The sequence below is a fragment of the Danio aesculapii genome, chromosome 16, assembly GCF_903798145.1.
Source record: "Danio aesculapii chromosome 16, fDanAes4.1, whole genome shotgun sequence".
Taxonomy (NCBI): Eukaryota; Metazoa; Chordata; class Actinopteri; order Cypriniformes; family Danionidae; genus Danio; species Danio aesculapii.
Window position 1 is genome coordinate 50,963,639 of NC_079450.1, and position 20,847 is coordinate 50,984,485.

General features: G+C 39.2%; 1 protein-coding gene across 1 annotated transcript in view; it reads left to right on the forward strand.

The window, feature by feature from the left end:
- The window catches only part of ndufa3 (NADH:ubiquinone oxidoreductase subunit A3), a 47,333-nt gene that overhangs the window by 24,042 nt on the left and 2,444 nt on the right, over positions 1–20,847 (forward strand). Inside the window, exons 4-5 of the mRNA XM_056476116.1 lie at positions 20,132–20,209; positions 20,737–20,808. Of these exons, the coding sequence (XP_056332091.1) occupies positions 20,132–20,209; positions 20,737–20,808 (150 nt within the window). The remainder of the gene's footprint in view (positions 1–20,131; positions 20,210–20,736; positions 20,809–20,847) is intronic.

Sequence of the window (20,847 nt, forward strand, 5' to 3'; positions counted from 1 at the left end):
TATGCATACAAATGGTTCAGACTGGAAACGCAAGCTTGTGCGACAACTTTCGCAGTTCGTTGCATTGCAAAGTTCAAGCTTGGTGAACTCTTACCTGCCATCACGTGACTGCGCAAGACCAATCGAAGATCAAAACATGACCACTCTGGACATTTAAAATATGGAAAATATGCAGAGTCACTGATTCGATCCAAGACCAACGACGAGATGATCCTAGGCCGTATCCTGAGCAGCTACTGTGGTGGTCATGGAGGAGTGGAAAACATGAGACTAATTCCTGTGACGCTCCAGGGACAGACGAGTCTTCGCTGAGGCCAGCTTCCAGCCTCCGCCGCTGAGACTGCAGCTCGGCACAAGACGTTTGTCCAGCGGAGAAATTAAAATGGTCGTGCCCAACTGAGCCTGGCTTCTCTCAAGGCTTTTTTTCTTCACTTTCGCCTATAAGTGAAGTTTTTTTCCCTCTCCGCTGTCGCCACTGGCTTGCATGGTTCAGGATCTGTAGAGCTGCGCATCGTTGGATTTGCTCTTCAGTGTTTGGACTCTCAGTAGTAATTTTGAACAACACTGAACTGAGCTAAACTGAGCTTAAACACTACAAACTGAACTACACTGTTCCAATTTACTATGACCTTTTATGTGAGGCTGCTTTAACACAATCTACATTGTATAAGCGCTATACAAATAAAGGTGAATTTAATTGAAGTATTAGTGAATGAACAAAGCCATTAATCAAAAACAATCCAACTGAATGTGTTCCAGCTACTTTTGAAAGAGGTTGAATAAACATTTTAGACCACGTTAACACCTGTATTTAGCATCATCTGCTTGTAATTGGACTGGCAAAAACATATAATCTGTGACTAAAGGTGATTAGCAAAACTTATCAAAAATTAGAAGAAATAACAATTCTGAAGACATATCTGAAGATTCATGGCCATTACTGAACTAAGCAATTCTGCTTATTTACCATTGTTGTAGAAGACATAATATCCATGACAATGGCATTAGCTTTTGTTGCTTCATTCTGTACATTCTGAAATCACTTTAAGGATACAAGGCATTCAAATTTTTAACCAGAAGAAATTGCTTATAGATTAGCTCTGTGTCTCAACAAGGCTAGATAAAGGTGTGATTTTCTGTAATACTGTTTGCTTGTATGCACCAATTCCCAATACCCCTTTCTAAGTTTTAACGATTGCTTCCAAAAAGCAATAATGTCTTTTCCCGGAACAAATAGGCCCAATTAACAATTATCTATCCATAAATTTTATTTGCAAGTATTTGCAGTGCTTCCACTAAGCCAGGGGTCACCAATCTCAGTCCTGAAGGGCCAGTGTCCCTACAGGGTTTAGCTCCAACTTGCCTCAACACACCTGGCTGGGTGTTTCAAGTATACCTAGTAAGACCTTGATTAGCTCATTAAGGTGTGTTTGATTAGGGTTGGAACTTAAATCTGCAGGACAACGGCCCTCCAGGAACAAGTTTGGTGACCCCTGCACTAGGCTGTTGGCTAAAACAAGCCAACTTTTTTTCAACAGGCATCGTTACAAGGCTTAAAAATGAATAGTTCATTCAAAAAGTAAAATTATGACAATTCACTCACCCTCAAGTTAGATGTATTTATTCTTAATCTGGGTAATAATCTGGGTAATATTAATAAATGTGGCCATTCCCAGCTGTATCATGACAGCAAAGGGTGTTAAAAATACATCTATTCATCATAAAACAATTCACATACAACTACAGTGTTACTGTAGATCTGTATTAGTGAACTTGTGGGTCATTTTGAGATGCATCAACTTAAAGGGTTAGTTCACTTAAAAAGTCCCAGCTGGGTCAGTTGGCGTTTCTGTGTGGTGTTTGCATGTTCTCCCTGTGTTAGCGTGGGTTTCCTCCGGGTGCTCCGGTTTCCTCCACAGTCAAAAGACATGCACTATATGCGCTCTATTAAATAAACTAAATTGGCTGTATGTGTGTGAATGAGTGTGTATGGATGTTTCCCAGTACTGGGTTGCAGCTGGAAGGGCATCCGCTGTGCAAAATGCATGCTGTATAAGTTTACAGGTCATTCCGCTGGTGCGACTCCTGATAAATAAAGGGACTAAGCTGAAGGAAAATGAATGAATGAATGAATAATTACTCATATGTTTTTATGCGGCAGATGCCCTTCCAGCTGCAACTCAACACCGGGAAACACCCATAAACGCTTGCATTCACACACATACACTACGGCCAATTAAGCTTACCCAATTCACCAATAGCGCATGTCTTTGGACTGTGGGGGAAACCGGAGCACTCGGAGGAAACCCACGCGAATGCAGGGAGAACATGCAAACTCCACACAGAAATGCCAACTGACCCAGCATGGGGCTTGAACCAGCAACCTTCTTGCTGTGAGGTGATTGTGCTACCCACTGCACCACCGTGCCGCCCAGCCAAATATTGTCCTATCCTAATAAACCATACCTCAAATGAGAGGTGTCAGTTTACCAGCACTGCCATGACTGCACAATAGCACTGTTAAAGGAGCAGGAACAAGTGCACTAGATACCCGTAGAAATGTCCTGTCAGCATATTATTTAAGTGCACTTTGTTTGTTGAGATTTATATGCATTTTAAGAAGTAATTAGGGGTAAGACGGTGGCTCAGTGGTTAGAACTGTCACCTCATAGCAAGAAGGTTGTTGGTTTAAGTCCTGGATGGGGTAATTGGCTTTTCTGTGTGGACTTTGCATGTTCTCCCCGTGCTGTCGTGGGTTTCCTCCGGGTGCTCCAGTTTCCCCCACAGTCCAAAGTCATGTGGTACAGGTGAATTGGGTAGGCTAAATTGTCCGTAGTGTATGTGTGTGGATGTTTCCCAGAGATGGATTGCGGCTGGAAGGGCATCCGCTGCATAAAAACGTGCTGGATAAGTTGGCGGTTCATTCCGCTGTGGCAACCCTGTGGGACTAAGCCGAAAAGAAAATGAATGAATGAATGTATGAGTGTGTATGGATGTTTCCCAGTACTGGGTTGCAGCTGGAAGGGCATCCACTGTGTAAAACAAATACTGGATAAGTTGGCGGTTCATTCCGCTTTGCAGGCTTCTAATGAATAAAGGGTCTAAGCCAAAGGTAAATGAAATGAAAGGAAGAAGTAATTAGTTATTGAGTAATTAAAATACTTTTCAGATGGAGTAATTATATTTTAAATACTCCATTGATGATGCAATTAATTATTAATTACTTCTTTGAAGCAACCCAACGCTGCTGTCGACTAATAGTTTTTGTTTAATGTGCAAAAGTACAACATTTAGAAGTAAGAAAGAATACAGAAGTTTTCTCGTAGCTTGAAAATATTCAAATTGAAGCACTGAAGACACATGGACTGTTATGATGATGTTTTTTGGTAACTTTCTGTACCATGCTGTCTATGAAGGGTGAGAGAGCTCTAGGATTTCATCTAAAATATCTCAATTTGTGTTTCAAAGATGGTCAACGAAGGTCTCAGGGGATTGGAGCAACATGAGGGTGAGTAATTCATAACATAGTCTTCATTTTTGGGTGAACAATGCTTTAAGTAATGTTGTATTATTACTTGGATGACATGAATATGCATTATGGAAGTTGCCGAATTATAATAATGTAAAAAGTTACAAATATTAATTTGAATAAAGTAAATATGGACATGTTTCTTACAAAAACCCATCATTTAGCTTCGGAAGTCGTTCATTACTCATGAAGGAGATATAGATTACTTTTATTTTCAGTGGATGTGCTTTTTGGAGCTTCCATTCACAGCCATTACAAAAGAAAGCAGTATATGATTTGTAAGAACTCCAGTTGTGTTTGTCTGAAAGGCTGGAGGCATTTTAACTAAGTCCCTGGGTAAACTATTCCTGTAATGATAGACAAGACATTGTGTTGACCAATGCTGTCATCTATAGTGCTTTCCTGTGTCTTTTCCCATTTTTGTAGCTTGTCTTTTGCACATGTATTGCTAAGATTTGTACTTTTTAACGTTTGAATTGTCAGATTCCCCATTACCATACACTCTAGGATGAATGAAAGCATTCTCCTTACAGCACTAAGAAGTATTGTCTGCATTTTGGCATCCCATTTACTATATACTGTGGTGCTTTACAGGAAACTTGAGTCCACCGAGGTTGGAAGAAAGTGCATCTTTTTGTAAACTAAAGTAAGGCACAAACTTACCACTTATCACTTCCAGACAAAGACTTTAATTGTGGAAAGAGGATGATTCATTATCTCACTCACAGCAAAGATCTCAGACTTAGTAAAACAAAATAAATAAATAAATATAAAGTCCAAATGCTAATGTACTGCACACCAAGTGAATTATGCATTCGTCAACTGATTTAATGGGCAGCATGGTGGCTCAGTGGTTAGCACTGTCGTCTCACAGCAAGAAGGTTTCTGGTTTGAGTCTCAGTTGGACTAGTTGGCATTTCTTTGTGGAGTTTGCATGTTCTCCCCGTATTCGCGTTGGTTTGCTCCGGGTGCTCCGGTTTCCCCCACAGTCCACAGACATCTGGTAGATGAATTGAATGAACTAAATTGGCCGCAGTGTATGAGTGTGTATGGATGTTTCCCAGTACTGGGTTGCAGCTGGAAGGGCATTCGCTGCGTAAAACAAATGCTGGAATAGTTGTCGGATCATTCCGCTGTGGCGACCACTGATAAACAAGGGTCTAAGCTGAAGAAAGTTAATTAATGGACTAATTTAGTTGCTTTGTTTGTTTTAAAATGGTATCGCATTCTGCTTGGTTTGCACATACTGACAATGTGACAAATTAATTCATGTTTATTTTTCAGTTTGACTTATGACATAGTATTTAAGATGGTTATTTTAGCAGGGCCCTAACACTAATACATATCACTAAGAGTATGCTAACTAATTAGCAACATTCCAATACATATTAGAAGCAAACAATGCTAATTTAAACTAACAACATGCTAACACAGTTTGGTCCTGGAGAGCTGCAGTGCTGCACATTTCCACTCGAACCTTAATTAAACACAACCTAACAAGCTAATCAGTGTGTAAGTGTTAAAACTCTATCCTAAAAACATGCTATGCTAACAACACGCTTAACCTACTAGAATGCTAATTCAGATAACAATATGTTTGTCATCAAATTTTACTCATTTACTTACTATTCATTCATTTTCTTTTCAGCTTAGTCCCTTTATTAATCCGGGGTCGCAACAGCGGAATGAACCACCAACTTATCCAGCACATGTTTTACGCAGCGCATGCCCTTCCAGCTGCAACCCAACTCTAGGAAACATCCATACACACTCATTCACCACAGACAATTTGGCTTACCCAATTAACCTGTACCGCATGTCTTTGGACTGTGGATGAAAGCACCCAGAGGAAACCCACACAAACACAGGAAGAACATGCAAACTCCACACAGAAACGCCAACAGACCCAGCCGAGGCTCGCACCAACGACCTTCTTGCTGTGAGGCGACAGCACTACCTACTGCGCCACTGCGTCGCCCATCTACTTACTATATACGTTTAGGAAATAATATAATTTAAAATTAAAATTGGCATTTCCCTTTGCCATCATTGCATGTATGTATGTATGTATGTATGTATGTACACTCACCGGCCACTTTATTAGGTACACCTACCGGGTTGGACCCCCTTTTGCCTTCTGAACTGCTTTAATCCTTCCTAGCACAGATTCATCAAGGTACTGGAAATATTCCTCAGAGATTTTGCTCCATATTGACATGATAGCCTCACACAGTTCCTGCAGATTTGTCGGCTGCACATCCATGATGAGAATCTCCCGCTCCACCACATCCCAAAAGTGCTCTATTGGATTGAGCTCTGGTGACTGTGGAGTCCATTTGAGTACAGTGAACTCATTGTCATGTTCAAGAAACCAGTCTGAGATGATTCACGCTTTATGACATGGAGCGTTGTCCTGCTGAAAGTAGCCATCAGAAGATGGGGACACTGTGGTCATAAAGGGATGGAAATGGTCAACAACAATACTCAGGTAGGCTGTGGCGTTGACATGTTGTGTGTTCAGAGATGCTCTTCTGCATACCTCGGTTGTAACCGGTGGTTTACTGAGTTACTGTTGCCTTTCTATCAGCTAGCTGGAACCAGTTTGGCCATTCTCCTCTGACCTGGCATCAGCAAGGAATTTGCGCTCACAGAACTGCGGCTCACTGGATATTTTCTCTTCTCTGTAAACCCTAGAGATGGTTGTGTGTGAAAATCCCAGTAGATCAGCAGTTTCTGAACTACTCAGACCAGCCCATCTGACACCAACAACTATGCCACATTCAGTCACTTAAATCACCTTTCTTCCCCATTCTGATGCTTAGTTTAACATGCAGCAGTTCGTCTTGACCATGTCTACATGCCTAAATGCGTTGAATTACTGCCATGTGATTGGCTGATTAGAAATTTGCATTAACAAACAGTTGTACCTAATAAAGAGCAGGTGAGTGTATGTTAAAATCAACAGAAACTGGATGTCATGACTGGATGCATCACATGCTACCTAAATATCCTGTTGGTTGGAGGGCATGTCAGGTAGTTCCAGAGGAAATTAGGTAGCACATAACCAAGAAAATGAACAGTCATAAGAACAGTGACGTGTATTTTCCATCATGGGCAAGTATTTTTTTTCCCCAGGCTGTGCTAAGAAACACACAGTGTCTTATATTAAAGAACATGTGAAGAAAATCATCGATTTTGGGCAAATCAGGCCAGTATGATTGAAAAAGATGCAACATAATCTTCTGCCTATTCTGAAATAATTGTATTCCTCTTGTTGAGGGAACAAAATATTCTCATTTTGAATACAACATATGTCACTTGTCTAGAGAAAAAAGGTCTTTCTGTCTAAAAAACAATTTAGTGACAGGTTCCATTGTGTGTGCCCAGCATGTCATGTTGTTTTGGCAAATATTACAAAATAACATGCCCTACTTACAGTATATAAAATAAGTGTTTATTAAGTATCTGCTAGCGAGGTAAGTCTTCATTTGCTGTAGTTTTAGAAGTAAATTTGCACAATTTTACACAATAAATATAGCTAGCAAATTTATATATGTACATAAGCAAAATTTGATGACAGACTTTAATTCTGTGTTGTTAATAAAGCTGTGTGAATTAGTATGTTGCTAGCATGCCCTACTGAAAAATCCAGCTTAAACCAGCCTAGGCTGGTTGGCTGGTTTTAGCTGGTTGAACAGCCTGGTTTTAGAGGGGTTTTGGCCATTTCCAGGCTGGTTTGCAGCCATTTCCAACTTGGTCTTAGCTGGTCAAGCTGGAAAATGGCCAGCTGAAACCAGCTTGACCAGCCTAGCCAGGCTGGGAGTCCAGCCAAAACCAGCTATGTCCAGCTTAAGCCAGGCTGGTCAAGCTGGTTTTAGGTGGATTTAGCTAATCATTTTCCAGCCTGACCAGCTAAGACCAGGCTGGAAATGGCTTCAAACCAGCCTGGAAATGGCCAAAACCCCTCTAAAACCAGGCTGGTCAACCAGCTAAAACCAGCCAACCAGCCTAGGCTGGTTTAAGCTGGATTTTTCAGCAGGGTGTTTTTAACAGGAGAGCCACAGTGCTAAAGAGTTCGAACACTTTCACGCTGATTAGCTTGTTAGGGTTTGTTTAATTAAGGATCGAGTGGAAGTTCTCCAGGACCAAACATTGTCACCTGTGTGTTAGCATATAGTCAGTTTAAATTAGCATTGTTTGCATACTTCTAGTTTATTAGCATATTGATAATTGGTTATTTTTGGAAATATGATGTATGTGAGGAGGAAATGCAGTTAATCTGCACACATCTTAATGTTCCATTCTTTGGAAAGCAGTGTAAACTCGTGTGAACTTTCCAGACATTGTGCACCGAGTTATACAGCAGAAAACGTGTGTTAGGATTATTCAGCTTCTTCATACTTCTTAAAAACTTTTTTTCCTCACAAATATTAAGTCATTAAAAAGAAAACAAAAAGCAAATAGTCATTTAGCAGACGAATAGTAAAGAGAGAAGAGTGTTTGTCATACCCACTCACCTGTGTGAAGCACACTTCATAAATGCAGTTTTTTTTGAGAAATGGAGTGATTGTAAAAAATATTATACAAAAATAATAAATAATAATACAAATAAACAATAGCAACAACACAAACTAGAAAGGCCAGCAAATTACTGCTATATTCTGTGGTGTATACGATGACACAAGGGCTCCGGTGTGGTGTTGTGACACTCAACATATAACCTACTATCCGATCTGATCCTCCATCTTACATCAATTAAAGCATAGTGTTATAGGTGACAGTCTTTATCAGATTTCATATGCCACTCTAACCTTAATTAAACACCACCTAACAAGCTAATCAGTGTGTAAGTGTTAAAACTCTATCCTAAAAACATGCTATGCTAACAACATGCTAAACCTACTAGAATGCTAATTCAGATAACAATATGTTTGTCTTCAAATTTTACTCATCTACTTACTATTCATTCATTTTCTTTTCAGCTTAGTCCCTTTATTAATCCGGGGTCGCCACAGCGGAATGAACCACCAACTTATCCAGCACATGTTTTACGCAGCGGATGCCCTTCCAGCTGCAACCCAACTCTGGGAAACATCCATACACACTCATTCACACTCATACACCACAGACAATTTGGCTTCTTTATCAGATTTCATATGTCTTCAGAATTTTAACTGAGACTCCTGAACTGATTTCCCTGTTGGATTTGACTAAATCGACTCTGAACCAAATGAAGCCCTGCAGCTTATTTAAAATAGATGAACAGTGAGGCAAAGTCTTAAAGCTATTTTAGTTTCTCCAAGGTAGGAACTGTTACAGTGATAAAGTTCTCTCTTCAGTGATCATCTCACACACTTGTCACATCCGCACAGTCTCCTACAAACACATCAAATGTTTTTTTAGAAATGAAAGAATATCGATCATGTTCATCCTTAGAGCATATTTTTAAAATGTTTTTTATCAATTTATTTTTCGGTGGTAGCATTTCTGATTCATATTCATGTGCTTCATACAGGTGAGTGGGCTTGACAAACCACCTGTAGAAACACTCTTCTCTCTTATGCACCAGACACTTTGTTTAAACTCCATCTTACAAGAACTCCATAAGGAAAACGATGGTTACTATAAATGTACCACATGCTGCGCTGCTTACTTCAACCTTAAATACCTCTTTTGCACAACATTCCCCTTTAATACCTCGCTTGCACAATATTCTGCACAACACTGTTCAGTCTCATGTAAAAGTACTTGTATAACATATCTTATGTGTATAGTTTAAGAATCGCTAACACTTTATTTTGATGGTCCATTTGAGTAGTAGTACTGTCTGCTTATGCTCCTTCAACAGATATTTAACTGACTATAAGAAACTTTGCAAGTACATGTCAACTTACACTAACCCAAACCCTAACCCCAATCTAACAGTCTACTTATAATCTAATGAGAATTAGTTGGCATGTAGAACTAATGTAACTTAAATTCAACAAACGGACCATCAAAATAAAGTCTGACCAAAGAATCTTATAGTATATGTTAGTTATGTTTTTTAAAATAGCTCTTATGTCCAGTGTTGTGTTTGTATTTGTGATTAATTTATGTAGCACCGTTGTCCTGCGAGAGACAACATTTTGTTCCTCTGAATGTCCATGTAGCAGAATTACAATTAAGCTCGACTTGACTTGACTTGAGTAAAATAATGTGTGAACTTCAGCTTTTGAGGAAGTCAGTAAATGTTATTAAGGAGATCTGAACTGTGTTTAATGGTCTCCGAGGAACCAGAAGTCTCCAAAGCAGTTAAGAATGTCTATTTGCAGTGTGAAATAGTCAAAAAATGTAATCTGAATTAATCTGAACTATTAATCAAAATGTGGTCATCATTAACTCACCCTGATGTTCTAAACCCACAAGACTTTACAACAGAAATAAAGACTTTTCTAATACATTTTACTAAGATAAATATCCCTTCACTGAAAGTCTATTCACCAAGTTAGAAGGCTTTTTCACAGATATGTTGTAGGACTAGTAACTGTATTGTGCTATTGTATTTATTTTTTCTCCCGGGCACCTGCATCTACACTCTCAGAAATAAAGGTTGCTCCTATATCAGGTCCTTAAAGGTTCATTCATTCATGTATTTTCTTTTTGGCTTAATCCCTTTATTAATGAGGGGTCGCCACAGTGGAATGAACCACCAACTTATCCAGCAACTTTACGCAGCGAATGCCCTTCCAGCCACCCAACACTGGGAAACATCCATACACACTTTTTCACACAAACATACACTACGACCAATTTAGCTTATTCAATTCACCTATAGCAGATGTCTTTGGACTGTGGAGGAAATCGGGGCACCCGGAGGGAGAACATGCAAACTCCACACAGAAATGCCAACTGACCCAGCTAGGGCTCAAACCAGTGACCTTCTTGCTGTGAGGCAATTGTGCTACCCACTGCGCCACCCCTTAAAGGTATTAATACCTAAAAAGTACCAATGTGTACCTCATAGAACCATAAGATTACAATATTAAACCTTAAAGCTACAAAAATTAACCTTAAAAGTACACAAGTGTACCTTAAAGGTACTAATGTTCACCTGTATGGTACAAAAGTGTACCTTTAGAAAAGGTACCACCTCATTGGCAGATTTTGTACCTTTACTCTTAAAAATGCAGCGTTATTTTAACCCAATTCTGGGTGTAATAAGGACTAACCCAAAAGCTTGGTTCATTTTTCTATTAAATTAATAGGACCAAATTTAACTGAATGTTTGGGTTAGTCCATATTTTACACAATTTGGGTTTAAATAACCCAGCATTTCTTAGAGTGTTCATCTCTGATTGGATACTTGAGGTTCTGCTATCAACATTGTCCACCCGATCAATGTTTAAATGTGCATAAAAGCTTGGATCAAATCTGTTCATCATGTGAAGCTATTTTGCCTCTTCAGGTGACTTAAATTAAACCATTCAGTTCATATGGATTTTAATGTTGTTTTGAAGCAGCAGGATTAGGTGAATAGACTTTTACGGATGGAAGAGAAGTCTATCTGTATTTCCTATTGGTTTGGCGTAACATGAGTAAATGATGCCAGAACTTTAATTTTCGGGGAAATCAAACTGAAATCGACTTAACCTAAATGAAACTATTAAAGGGGACCTATCAGAATCAGTTTTATTGCCAAGTGTGCTTCACACACACAGGGAATTTGTTTTGGCTACAGAAGCTTCCAGTGTACATAAAGTGACAAGTGACCAACACAAAATAAATATAGAAAAAAGAAATATGACAAACATTAAACAGAGATGCAGTTAGTCAAAAAATGATGTTGAATTGTATGTACAGATTTGTTATAAATATACAGGTTATAAGGTGCTGTGTACAAATGCGTATGAGAAAGTATTGCGCGTTTATTGCACAGTAAGGGAATATTTAACTGTTCATAAGGTAGACAGCCTGAGGAAAGAAACTTTTCCTGTGTCTGGCTGTTATTGTGCTTGATGCTCTGATGGTAACAGTTTGAACAGGTAGTGTGCTGGGTGCGAGGCGTCCAGAGTGATTTTAAGAGCCCTTTTACTCACTCTGGAAGAGTACAGTTCTTGAAGTGTAGCAAGGGTAGTTCCAGTGATTCGTTCAGCAGTCCGGACTATTCGCTGTAGTCTACGGAGGTCGGTTTTGGCAGCTGAGCCGAACCAGACAGTGATTGAAGTGCAGAAGATGGATTGGATGACAGCTGAGTAGAACTGTACGAGCAGCTCCTGTAGCAGGTTAAACTTCCTCAGCTGATGTAGGAAGTACAGTCTCTGCTGGGCTTTCTTCACAATAGAGTCTATGTGAATGTCTCACTTCAGATCCTGAGAGATGGTGGTGCCCAGGAACCTGAATGACTCTACTGCAGCCACAGTGCTGTTCATGATGGTCAGGGGGTTTCTCATAAAGTCCACTGTCATCTCCACTGTTTTGAGCGTGTTCAGCTCCAGGTTGTGTCCTTTTTTACAAGAGGTAAAGTAAGTCTGATGTGTCTAGAGTGTTTATGTGAAATTTTACTTTCTTAGTTGAACTTGAAACTGCTCCTTTTAGGCTTTGATCCAAATTGTGCCGCTTTGGTGACTGTCGCTTTAAATTCAAATGTGATTGACATACAAAGGGGGAAGGGTTTCTGATTGTTTTTATCAAGTGTGACTATAAAAAATATAATGAATTCATTTTTACCATTAGAGGCTGGCTATATTCACACACTGCAACCACACAACTGTGTTCAAACCCCTTGCAAAAGTGAATTTTTTGCAAAATAGGTCCCCTTTAAGCCTTAAAATAAGCCGCTTTAGGGTTTATCCTTATTTGGTTTATCCTTATTTCTTATATTATATTAGGTGTGTTAACCACTATGTAGTTACAGTACATAAATGTTAACTGTTGTTTGTGTGGAAGAATTTTAAGACAATAAGCATATCCACAGTTATCCACAATAAGCATGTCCACAGTTATTTTCTATGACTGCACTTTATAACTTATACCTGTATCCTGCACTTGCTGCTATTGCACTGCTGGTTAGATCTAAACTGCATTTCGTTGCCTTGTACTTGTACATGTGTAATGACAATAAAGTTGAATCTAATCTAATCTAATAAGACCTCTGTGAAACTGGGAATTTGCTCATTGGAGATTTGGTGGAAGGGAAAACTTGTCATGCTACTGTAGGTTAATTTTATGTTATAAAATAATACAATGATCAAAAACAATATTTGAGTCTGCATTGGTTCAAGAGAAATGACATCAATTTGTGGCCTATTCATGCAAAATAATAAGGTTGAAGGAGTCATTTCATTGAATAATGCAGCATCTATCTATCTGATGATGCACTGAAGAATAAGGGTTTGAGTTTGGATTTTTTCCTTTTATTTTTCATGATTGTGCTGTTTCAGGATAGTGTGTGTGTGTGTATGTGTGTGCGCGCGCATTTGTGTAATTTGAGCAATTACATATTATATATTCCCTGTTCTGTAGCTTTTATTTTCTCGTAACCTCTCTGAGCTATTTGTGTGTGCATGTCTGTTAATGAGTATATATTTGTTAGTATGTATTTTTTATGGTTTCTGAAAAGCTTTATTATTTATAAACTAAATACAAGTTGTATTTAGGAAGAAAAAAAAGGATAACAATAAGATTTACTCCCAAATGTTATAATAAAAAAGTTAGATTAGTCAGTGCAGGATGTTTGTTTCCATGTACAGCAAGAAAAAAGGGTCAACATTTTATATCACAAACACGTGTGCCAAATGTCCCCAAAAGTATAGCATTACCAGTACATTTGACCTTGTGGGGACCTTCATTTGTTCCCCATTAGAAAAACAGCTCAAAAATCACACAGAATAAAGTATTTTGAAAATGTAAAAAATGCAGATTGTTTCCTGTGAGTGTTGGGTTTAGCGTTAGGGTTGTGGTAGGAGGATATAATATACAGTTTGTACAGTATTAAATCATTATGTTAATCGGAAGCTCCCATAAAAATATGTGTGTGTACAGGGACATGAAGTTGTATAGTGACAGGTATGACATGGGTTGTACTCTATTAAGGTGGTTTATGAGGTCACACCTTGTGCCCCTGTAATTCAAAATGCTTAAATACCATATTTACTGAGGTGTTTTGACATTCAAAAGGGTTGAGTTTAGCGTTAGAGGTATGGTAGGGCCATATTAATGTATTTTTACTGTACAAAATACGTGCATGTGTGTGTGTGTACTGGTTTTGGTGGTTTACGAAATTTGTATAATGAAATGGATGGTATGACAATGTCTGTTATACATATTTGCATTGATAATACAAAGGTGGTTTATGAGGACATTCCCTGTGTCCTCCAAATTCAAAACGGTTTTGAAAAAATCCTATTTAACAAGGTCTTAATACATATATTTTTATACCGAGTTTAGTGGTAGCGTAAGGTGATGGTTTTTAGAGTAGAAAATGCATTACGCCATTGGAGAGTCCTCACAAACCACCAAAACAAGCGTCTGCGTGTGTTTGACGGAAAGCCTATTTGAGCAGTATGTAAACACCCAAGCTTCCTGTATGCAGCGTTTGATAGTGTAACCACAGTAGCAGATTCACAGGTCCGACTGCAGGGCAGTTAGAAGCTGTTTGTCTCCACACAAGCACAAATTTAATGGCACACTTTATCAAAGAGGCCAGCGCTCATATCCTTGCTCTCATCTGTCTCCGAATGCCCTCTGAGCCCAATAAAAGCATCTCCTTCACTCCATAATGACTTCCTACTCCATTGCAAATGACAGTCGCTCAAGCTAATTGTCCACATTGTAAATTACGAGTGCTGAAATGACATCTTTTTAGAACGTCCAGTGCAAAGTGATGGCTCAGTGAGATCAGAGACGGATGGACGTCATTGTCCCTGTATAACAAAGAGGAGATGGTTGCCAGGTGAACCAAACGACAACAAAAAAACAAATGAAGAATGGGAGCAAGTTCACAATGCAGAGCGCAAACTTTACTTGTTCATGAATGATCAGATATTCAATATATCGTGATAATGAACATGCACAATAGTGATATAGTGGACATTTCAAAATGCTGTGAGTATTTATTTAAGAGTGCTTTTTAAAAATATACATTGCGTTTTTAGGGATGTTCATAACAACGCCAAATGTTTGGAAACTTAATTCATTCATTCATTTTCTTTTCGGCTTAGTCCCTTTATTAATCCGGGGTCGCCACAGCAGAATGAACTGCCAACTTATCCAGCACATGTTTTACGCAGCTGCCATTCCAGCTGCAACCCATCTCTGGGAAACATCCATACACACTCATTCACACCCATACACTACGGACAATTTAGCTTACCCAATTCACCTGTACTGCATGTCTTTGGACTGTGGGGGAAACCGGAGCAAACTCCACACAGAAACGGCAACTGACCCAGCCGAGGCTCGAACCAGCAACCTTCTTGCTGTGAGGCCTACCTACTGTGCCACTGCACAGCCTGGAAACTTAATTGTTTAATATTCAAACAAAAAATTAACAATTGACATATTAATCTGACCTACTACACTGTAAAAATATCCGTAAATTAGCAGTTTTCTCAAGCCCTTAATACAATCATCACTCCTGACCCTCTGACTGCACTCTTTGGTTATCTCCCAACCCCAACTACACAAACATCAACACGCTGCATCATTGCCTTTACCACCAAGCTCGCATGCAATTCTCTTCAATTGAAAAAACTCTATCATCAGAACACTGGATTAGAGAGGTTCTACGTTGCATCTATCTTGAGAAACTGAGACATGGTTTTAAAGGATCACTTAACTCCTTTAACATGCAGTTCCATACTGTCTGTCATTAGCCGCATTTCCACTATCGGGCCAGTGCGAGCCAGGGCTTTAATCGGGCCAGGCCGGGCCAATAGCCCGGGAGGTTGAGAAATGAGGCCGAAATCATCTCGCGTTTCCACTGTCGGGCTAGTTGCTCGCAGCGCGTCACGCAAACACCGCCCCCAGAACGTCCCCCGAATCAAACGTCACACAACCCGTCACACAACCCGCCCACTTCAGCGGGAACAAAAAACTCAAATTATAACCACAAACACAACCTGGCATCACTACGAGAGCTGGAAGATGGAGAACACCGAAGCGATTGCTTTTTTACTGTTTGTGGTCTGTTGGTGTAAGGCCAGACAGCGATCCCTGGATAAGGACATTCGAGTTCGGCGGCATTTACTTCGAACACAGATTTTGGCTGCAAGGCGCAAAAGAGCAGCCAAGCGACGAGGACTCGACGAGGACTCTCGCGGACTTGTATCGTTGTTCGCTGAATTTGTGCGAATGTACTTGATAACGTCCTCATTTCTGCAAACGCCGTCTATTTGCCTCTGAACATTTTCCTCGGCCCAAATGTTCAGAAGAGCCCTGGTGTCCTCAACTGACCAGTACTGTCTGCTATCCATTTTTTCTTCTTCTTAGTGAGTTGATCAAGCGGGATAGCAAAACAAATGTAAGGGAAGAAAGCATCTTGTCTCCTCTTTACCTGACAGGAAAACTCCGCCTTTGTACGTAACCACGCCCCGAAGCCCCAGTTGGCCCTCCTTGGCCCAAGGTATTCGGCGGGCCGAAAAAGGCCGGACGATGGCCCCAAGGAAGCCCCGCTTTGGCCCGATTACGCCCCGGAAGTGATAGTGGAAACGCGACTGGCCTTGGCTCGCCCTGGCTCGCTCGCTTTAAGCGCGATAGTGGAAACGCGGCTATTGAGAACCTTAACATTCCAGGACCTGCTGACTAGAATTTCACAAGAGAGGCATTCTGCCTAAAAGCTTTTGTAGTTTTCATCATTAGTTTAACTGAGGGAGCCCTACTGTACACTGTAAAAAATGCAGGGTTCCACGTAATTCCTTTGAGTTCTCCCAACACAAATCAATTATGTTAACTTAATTTTTAATTCAAAGTTGATTGAACATAAAACAATTAAGTTAATCCAAAAAAACCTCAAGCTTCAAAAATATTTCTGAATGTAAAGTGCTAATAAACAATTGTCCTATAAATAGTATTTTATATAATAATCAATACATTTTTCAGCAGATAGTAGTTCAGATCAACATTAACATAAATGTTTTTTCTCTATAAACATTTGCTGCTGGGATGAAAACCACAGTAAATACAATCTAAATAGTCTTAAAAACACTCTAAAAGTTTAAATAATAAATAATTATTCACAGTATTTTGAATTGCCCATGATATCAGTATAGTGTGTGTTGATTATTATGATGAATTACTGAATATTGGCAAATATGTCTACTAACGGAAAGTAATCTCAGTGCATGGCCCTACACCAGGGGTTGGCAAACTCGGTCCTGGAGGGCCGGTGTCCTGCACAGTTTAGCTCCGACTCTAATCAAACACACCTGCTTATAGATTTCTAGTGATCGTGAAGACACTGATAAGCATCTTCAGGTGTGTTTAATAAGTGTTGGAGCTAAACCGTGCAGGACACCGGCCCTCCAGGAACGAGTTTGCCCACCCCTGCCCTACACTAAAGCATAGGGAAAATGCAAAATGCAATTCATTCATTTTCCATCGGCTTAGTCCTTTATTTATCAGGGATTGCCACAGGGGAATGAACCGCCAACTATTCTGGCATATGTATTACGCAGACAATTCAGCTGCAACCCAGTACTGGGAAACATCCATTCATTCACACTCACATACACTAGTGCCAATTTTAGTTAATCCAATTCACCTAGAGCGCATGTCTTTGGAAACCGGAGCACCCGAAGGAAACCCACGCCAACATGGGGAGAACATGCAAACTTCACACAGATATGCAAACTGGTCCAGCCGGGACTCGAACCAGCAACCTTCTTGATAACAACTGAGCCACCGTGCCACCAGCAAAATGCTTTTTATAAATGTAGAACGCAATTTACATATGCGTATTGAGATAAGGCGAGCAAACCGAACAGTTCAACATTAGGCTATGATTATTGTGGCATCCCTAGTTAATTAGCAAACAATTTAGCCTTGTTATGTTTAAAACTGAATGCGCAGTCTTTTAATCTTAACCAGTGTCAAATGAGCTGCGCACATCCCCTGAGCCATCCTAGATATCAGTCCTCTGGTGAAACTCTGACAGAGATCAATGCGTCGACCGTTTGCAATCAGAGAGGAAGTGGTTATTGGACCACCTGAGGGTCTTGCTGTTACGTCACATTAAGGAAATGAACAGACTGGGGAGCCATTTTTAGATTGGCCAGTTAGCAGTCGAGAGTCCCTCAGAGTTTATCATCCACTGCTAAATATCGCTCAACAATACGCTCCTTTTTTTTTCTGGAATCCTCCAATTTCCCCTGCGCCCTGAGAACAGGATCAGTCATAGTTGCTGGCTGTTTAAATAAGCCAGATTCATCACAGGTCATCAGTCATGATTCTTGCTTTCCGTTCATCACTCTTTCTGTCCCTATTTAGTCTTCATGTCAATTAGAAAGGGGTTTTGGGCTGTGACTAATCGGTTTATTTAGATAAATTGTAGTGGTACTGGCTAATCCTTCAATAACTATATTACATGGTGAAAAGGGGTATATAACCTGTAGTTGTTATTTTTAAATGCTGTTTCAATCAAATTTAAGGTTGAAGGTTATATACATGCATATTTAATTTCAGCCAATTTCATATATATATATATGTATTTTCGTATATATTCATATTAATATCTACACTCACCGGCCACTTTATTAGGTACACCTTACTAGTACCAGGTTGGAACCATTTTTGCCTGCAGAACTGCCTTAATCCGTCATGGCTTAGATTCAACAAGGTGCTGGAAATATTCCTCTGACATTTTGGTCCATATTGACATGATAGCATCACACAGTTGCTGCAGATTTGTCAGCTGCACATCCATGGATGCAAATCTCCCGTTCCATCACATCCCAAAGATGCCCTATTAGATTGAGACCTGGTGACTGTGGAGGCCATTTGAGTACAGTGAACTCATTGTCATGTTCAAGAAACCAGTCTGAGATAATTCACGCGTTATCCTGCTGGACGTAGCCATCAGAAGATGGATACACTGTGGTCATAAAGGGATGGACATGGTCAGCAACAATACCAAGGTAGGCTGTGGCGTTGACACGATGCTCAATTGGTACTAACGAGCCCAACGTATAATATATATATTATATATATATAATATATTATACTTTGGGCTCGTTAGTACCAATTGACCATCGTGTCAACGCCATATATGATATTATTATTTGATGGAACACTATGGAAATCAGTGGCTGTTCACCCCCACCTAAAAAAAACCTTCAGTTTGTCTTTGTGAATTTGAAAACTAAAATAAAATTTGAAAATGATGGTCAATTTTTTGTTTTGGGGTGTACTGTCCCTTTAAATGCAAAAAAAGGATCATTTTATACATTTTAAGAGATAGCTTTAGAAATAAATAATTCAGGCTATTATTTCTTCAATGTGCAATATTTTATATAACAGTTTAGTTATATAAGTGTTTAGTGCAAAAATAAATAAATAAAAACATTTATTTTTGAAGCAATTGGTGTGTTAAGACCATTTACTGCAGTTTGGTTACCAACAACATAAAAAAAAAAAAAAAATGCATATGAAAATAAAAAAGTATTACCTAACTAACTTTTTTTAAATTGATATTGAAATATTTTTTAAAGGGTGAAACTCCAAATAAACTAAAACTACAAGTATGTGGTGGTAAACGAAACGTCATTTATGAAACGATTCAATGGTCCGTTTATGAAGAGAACTGTAGCTTCATTTCTTCATTAAATTACTGTGTGTTTTAGTCTGAGATACAGTCTTGCTGCTGCTTAATATGTTTGTTGGCAAAATTTACAGAAAAAAAGCATGGTGTCTCAAACATTACACGGTTTTAATATTAAATTAAATGCTCTACTGTTTCCCAGTGATGGGTTACAGCTGGAAGGGCATGCGCTGTGTAAAACATATGCTGGATAGGTTGGTGGTTCATTCTGCTGTGGTGAGCCCTGATGAATAAAAGGACTAAGCCAAATGAATGCTGTGTACAATCAATTGCTGTTCAGGACAAAAACAGGCCTTGTGTGATATATTGAATTATATTATGTTATTTGTATTATATATTAAATGACTATATATATTCTATGTTTTCAGAAGCAGTGAGGTGAGGTTATGGTGTAACTGAGATTTAGTGTTCAGCACAGAATTCATGAGACGCGAATAAGGTGATCCAAACGCATGTAGAAAAGTTTTGTGCTGAGATTGACTGCCATCTAGTGGCTAAAGGCTCGTTTACTGTTAAACGTATGACCACATTCAGTATCAAACTTCAATTGTTCCCTCAAAGTATGCCTACTTTTTTCCACTAGCTGTTTGGGTATTACGACTTCTGAGGATCAATACTTGCGTTTACCCTCGGGATACTCACTTGTTTTGCTGATTAGACACTGGGGCTGACTGCTACAGGAAATGCCAACACCTCAATAATTACATTCTAATCAATATTTTGTTTTATTAACAGTTAAACTAAATAATCTTTAACATAACAAAGCCTTAAAATGTAAGGCAAATGAAGCTGAGGCGCGCTTTAAGTACGTCTTTCCGTGTTGTCATCGAACTACAATTCCCACAATGCCCAAACCAGACTCACAGAATCAAACATGGCGGCCGGTGAGTACATTTTGCATGCTAGCAGCTTCAAAGATGTCTTGTTTTATTGTAGTACAGATTTGTCACATTTCAAAGCGACACAATCAGTAGGAGACCACGAGAGGTTTTATATTTAATCGTTGTAATAAAGTTTAATAAATGTATAATCTGCGAATGGGAGAATGACCTTGGTGTCGCACCAGCTGTCGTTCAATTTAGCAGCTCAACATTTAACGTTTTTTTTTGTATCTGAGGTAAATTTGGTTTTATATTCGCAAATTTGTTCAGTGATAACTTCTAACACGCTCCCTATATTGCTTACCATGGTATTGTGAATATGATGTATAATGTAAATATGACTTGAAAACAGCATTGGCATTATTTATTTGACTGTGAACAATGTTGTACTATGATAGTTATTGGCTAACTGTTACTAATATGATTTCACTATTAGGAATTAGCAAAGAATACTTTTCTGAAATTATATAATTAAGGAGAAAGTCCAAATGTGGATATAAAACCAACTTTACCTCAATTGTTTTGAACAGTTGGCAGGATACTGAAGTATATGTGGGATAAAGAGCCTGTGATTACAGTGTCCTGTGCGATCGGAGTGGCAGGTGAGTGCGAGATCAATGTAACGTTACCTTATGAATATT